This window comes from Drosophila yakuba, unplaced genomic scaffold (assembly GCF_016746365.2).
Source record: "Drosophila yakuba strain Tai18E2 unplaced genomic scaffold, Prin_Dyak_Tai18E2_2.1 Segkk11_quiver_pilon_scaf, whole genome shotgun sequence".
NCBI classification, from domain to species: domain Eukaryota; kingdom Metazoa; phylum Arthropoda; class Insecta; order Diptera; family Drosophilidae; genus Drosophila; species Drosophila yakuba.
The window spans coordinates 336471-341857 of record NW_025048784.1 but is presented as its reverse complement, the minus strand read 5'-3'; the positions used below and the strand labels follow the sequence as shown (position 1 = coordinate 341857).

Sequence of the window (5387 nt, the reverse complement as noted above, 5' to 3'; positions counted from 1 at the left end):
TGGGCGTGGCAGCTTTGGGCGGTTTGTGGGCGTTAGAGTGGGCGTGGCAAAAAGTTTTTTTTCAAATCGATAGAAATTTACAAGACTAATACAAAAATTAAAAAATATCAAAACATTTTTCAAAAGTGTGGGCGTGGCAGTTTTGGGCGGTTTGTGGGCGTTAGAGTGGGCGTGGCAACATGAATCGACAAACTTGCGCTGCGTCTATGTCCCTGGAGTCTGTATACTTAATCTCAACTTTCTATCTTTTGTAGTTCCTGAGATCTCGACGTTCATACGGACAGACGGACAGACAGACGGACAGACAGACGGACGGACAGACGGACATGGCCAGATCGACTCGGCTATTGATCCTGATCAAGAATATATATACATTATATGGTCGGAAACGCTTCCTTCTGCTTGTTACATACTTTTCAACGAATCTAGTATACCCTTTTACTCTACGAGTAACGGGTATAAAAAGAGTTTCTTGCTAACATTAGACAATATCATTTTATGGCTTATAATTGGTCTGTTTTTTCGAATGTGTAGCAAGGACCCCTCTTTTGTTATTGAGTGCGCGCATGTCTGAATTGTGCATAACTATATATGTATGTACATACAACAGACACGCAGAACTACCGCGCTTGCCACGAGCAAATTTTACTATTTGCCCTCCAGTACCAGTCCCAAAGAATTTCCAAAGGAATCCCTAGGGTGTCTCCAGGGATCCTAGAGGACTCACGGGGAAATTTCATACAACAGGCGTTCGTGCCGAGGAATTCGATGTATCTGAGGAATACCCTAGGAATTTCTGGGGAATATCGAAAAATAAGCAAGGTCTCTTCCCGAGGAATTCCCGAGAAATTTGCGAGGAATAACTGGAGAATTCTTGGTTAATATCAAAAAATAAACAAGGCATTCCCTTTAGTATTATTAGTATGGGAAATTAAATTATTATTTTTTATTCCATTAATTGTTTTCCTTTTTTAATTAGCGTTGTTTTTGACACATGCCAGTGCGTGGGCCCACGGGACAAGAGGGCCCTCAATAGAGCCACCAAACGTCTCAAGGCCAAGCTCCTTGTCCTACGGAGAGCCGCATTCGACAGCTTTTTAAGCGAAGTGGAGCCAGGAGACCCACAGCACAACTTGTGGAGGGTGACCGGCAGCATCAGACGACCGACCAGGAGGGCAGCGGTCGTCAAGAAAGCCGATGGTACTTGGTGTCGAAGCGACCTAGATAAAGCAGAGGCGTTTGCCGGTCACCTGGAAGAGGCCTTCACCCCGATTTTAAGGTGTACTCCCGAAGAAATCAACGAAACCCTACATGAGGAGGTACCGCCGGTACAAATCGACCACCACGACATAGATCCGGTGACGGTTGAGGAAGTAGAAGCGGAGATCCGTGGGCTAAAATCCACTAAGTCACCTGGAGCTGACGGCCTCGAGGCGGCCGCCATCAAGCACCTTTCCACACCCTGCATTCAACTACTGGCCAACGTTTACAACAGCTGCCTACAAATAGGCCACTTCCCAACACCATGGAAGAAGGCTGTGGTAATTTTAATCCACAAGCCAGGCAAACCTGAAGCTAAGCTCGCCTCCTACCGTCCGATAAGCTTGCTGGCAATCCTCTCCAAAATATTCGAAAGAATATTATTGCGTAGAGTATTGCCAGTGCTGGACGAGGCTGGTTTGATCCCGGATCACCAGTTTGGCTTCAGGCGCTCTCACTCCACCCCAGAGCAATGCCACCGGCTGGTCAGTAAAATTCTGGACGCCTTCGAAAGGAAAAGATACTGCTGTGCCGTGCTGCTGGACATCAAGCAGGCGTTCGACAGGGTCTGGCACCCGGGACTTTTGTTGAAGATCCGCAGGCACCTCCCCCACCCGTACTACACCCTGCTACAATCCTACCTAGAGGGTAGGACATTCGTCGTGCGAAGTGGAGAAGCCTACTCGGGCACCAAAACCATTAACGCCGGAGTGCCACAGGGGAGCGTCTTAGGTCCGATCCTATATACCATATACTCGGCCGACCTCCCAGTCAACGAAGACGAGGGCCTCCTGGTGGCCACCTTCGCGGACGACACCGCATTTCTGGCAACCGCCCGCTCACCCGATGAAGCTGCCGCTACCCTACAACGACAGCTTAATACCATTGAGCCCTGGTTGCGCAAATGGTGCATCACGGTGAACGAGGAGAAATCGTCCCAAACCACCTTCGCCCTACGACGAGGAAACTGCCCCCCGGTCACCCTCAACGGAGTAGAAATCCCAAGCGAACCGCACCCGAAATACCTGGGAATAACGCTGGACCGGTAGCTTACTTGGAAGGCCCACATCGACCGCAAGAGAAGGCAAGCCGAGGATAGACTAAGGCAATACCAGTGGCTACTATGCAGACGGTCCAAGCTGAAGACCAGACATAAGACACTGGTCTACAGCTCGATAATAAAGCCAATCTGGACCTACGGATGCCAACTGTGGGGAACGGCCTGCGACTTCAACATCAGCAGCATCCAAAAACTACAAAATAAAGCGCTACGGATGGCCTCGCGAGCCCATCCGTATCACACCATCAAGGCCATCCACGAGGCCCTGGGTGTTCCCATGGTGAAGGACGAAATTGAGAAGGCATGCAGACGGCATAAGGACAAGTTGACAACCCCAACACCCTGGCGACCAATTTACTACGCGACAGCCAGCCACGCAGCAACAGAAGACTGCAAAAGACGCACTCCCTGGATAGGATTAACGAGATGACACCGGCTACTCCACCTCTAAACCCATCTGAACAACACCCATGACACAAGTCACAAGTCCAATAAAGCTTCAAAGCGAACGGTCGTGTTTTTTTTCTGCGCTCCGAATTTATTTTTGTTTTGCTAAATCCAGCGGTGGAATTTAACAAATTATTTAATAATTCAATTTCATAATCTGTACTAGTTAAAGTGCCGTTCGTTTCGCGAGTGAATCTTTTGTGATATGTGCATTATTTTAATAAATTAATTCAATCTGTTCTCTTTCTGTCTTTGCGTTTTGTTTACTCTCTTTTTCGTGCGTTGTCCGTAGTGCTGTTTGGTGTTGTTTTTGTACTTAACTGCACGGTGCACCCGCTCTCTCGCTCTCCCACACAAAATCTTAAAGTGCACACTGCGCTCTTGCGGTACATTTTCTGATTTTGTCTTTTGGTACAGTGGTCAAAACCCAATTAAACATGGAAACCAATGTTGTCTGCTTCCATAACAAATGCCGTCAGGTAATAAAGCCTGATCAGTCAAAAATAACCTGTTGGCTATGTGATAGAATGGTGCACACTAAGTGCGCTGGTTTTAACGGCCGAACAAGTGATGACCTAGCTAAAGGCCCTAATCTTAAATACTGTTGTGATACTTGCCTAGGAGTTGCGAATGAAATGCAACTCTTTATGCGCCAAACTAAAGGTGGGTTGAAAGGACTGATCAGCAGTTTTGGCGTGGCTAGAGATAGATAGATTTAACTTTTTTTTATGCTAGGGACATCTCATCTTTCAAGATAACTGTAACCTAGCAAGGTCGGTAATGCCATGACGAACGCGGCCGCGTTTGCAGATGATTTGGTACTATTTGCCGAAACTTGGATGGGACTTCAAACTTTGTTGGACAAGACAACGCACTTTTTAACCATCGTCGGCCTTAAACTTAATGCTGTAGGAACATAGTAGAAATACCTTATTGTACATAGCATAGGAACATAGTAGAATAAATACATAAATAATATCAAACATAAACATAAAACATAAATATAAAAAATACATAAATAAATACATAAATACATAGTAAAAACATTGTATATAGTGTGAATATTGTATTAGAATATAAGCATCGATACGATTGTTTGAGAAAATATATATGTCGGCAAGTAAGATCTGTGATCACTATTTCTAGTTGGCGTCGCATATATAAATACTGACCTATAATATTCAGAAGTGGTTTTGAACACGCCTTATAAATCGGGCCGTAATTGCCAAATAGACAGATCTTGAAGAGTGGAGTGGATTTATGTACATACATGCCGGCAAAAAACATAAAGAACCTTATTAAAAAAGAACTACAATTTCTGTGCTCTGTAAATAATTTGGAAACGTCGGGCACCAGGAATGTACTAATCTGGAGACTGCAAAGAGTGGGAAAACAACGAATAGAGCAGAGCTTATTAAAGTTGAAAAGTAATTGTGAATTCTACGAAATGGAAAATTCTGAGAAAAATGCTGATTTGACCAAAAACGACAATGAAAAGAGAAATGAAAACGTAAAGACAAACGACAATGAAAAGAGAGATGAAAATGTAAAGAAAAATGACAATGAAAAGAGAGATGAAAACGTGAAGACAAACGACAATGAAAAGAGAGATGAAAATGTAAAGAAAAATGGCAATGAAAAGAGAGATGAAAATGTGAAGAAAAATGACAATGAAAAGAAAGATGAAAGCGCAAGGAAAAATGACAATGAAAAAATAAATGACAACGAAAAGGAAAACGATAGTGAGAAAGAAGAGGACAACGCAAAGGAAACCGACGAAGGAAATGGAAATGAAAACGTAAAGGAACAGAACAAAGAAAAGCAAGATGAGAACGCGAAGCTGAATAGAAATGGGAAAGATGACGACTTGGATGTAATTCTACAAAAGTTTGAAATGTTTAAGAAGAATGAGAAGATTCGACAACTGGAAATGCAACTGATGGAGATGGAAATTCAAAAGAAATATGTAGAAAGTGCCAAAAATAAAATATCACTGGAAATGTTAAAAGAAATGATACACGTGTTTGATGGTGACAATAAATTCGCTGGCTGGCGCACAATGATTAACGGTGTTCGGAAAATTTACAATGTTGATGACGACATGATGCGAGCAGTGATTTTTAACAAAGTTAAAGACAAAGCATGGGAATGGCTGACTGCTAATCCTACGTTAATGGCAGAATCCGTGGATTTTTTGTTAAATGAAAAGGCCAATAATTTTGAGAAAAAAAATCTCGAAACTGATTACGAGGCAGAAACTCCAGGTATGCACTTGGAAAAGAGGACAACACTTCGACGAATATTTTTAAGAAATGGAATCGCTGGGAAATGAAATCGATTTGGAGGAAGACGAATTAATTGAATACATGATAGCATATATAAATACCGACCTATAATGCAATGTTTTACTGTTGGCATTAAAGGCCAGCCGAAACAGAAGTGCACTGAGTTAGAGGCACAGAGCTTTCTATTAGGCACGAACAGACGAGTGGGAGTGGGTATTCACTTCACTTCGGACTGTCCTGATACTACAGCTCTATGGGAGTGTAACGATAGGCGTCATAATAGAGAGTGACAAGCTAATAAGTTTCTATGTGCGAAAATGGCCAAATCTTTCACC

General features: G+C 43.3%; 1 protein-coding gene across 1 annotated transcript; it reads left to right on the top strand.

Annotated features, from left to right (window-relative positions):
- Positions 1–3818: 3818 nt before the first annotated feature.
- LOC120322164 (myb-like protein X) lies at positions 3819–5109 on the top strand. Its single transcript, XM_039377215.2, has 2 exons — positions 3819–4910; positions 5002–5109. Exons 1-2 carry the CDS (start codon positions 4038–4040, stop codon positions 5074–5076), a joined length of 948 nt encoding a protein of 315 aa, XP_039233149.1. The 5' UTR covers positions 3819–4037; the 3' UTR covers positions 5077–5109.
- The last annotated feature ends 278 nt before the right edge of the window (positions 5110–5387 follow it).

Excerpts from the sequence above, each read along its gene's own strand:
- LOC120322164 (XM_039377215.2), top strand. The coding sequence starts at position 4,038 with ATGCCGGCAAAAAACATAAAGAACCTTATTAAAAAAGAACTACAATTT. Across the intron at positions 4,911-5,001 it reads ACAAAGTTAAAGACAAAGCA|TCGAAACTGATTACGAGGCA; the intron begins TGGGAATGGCTG and ends AGAAAAAAAATC.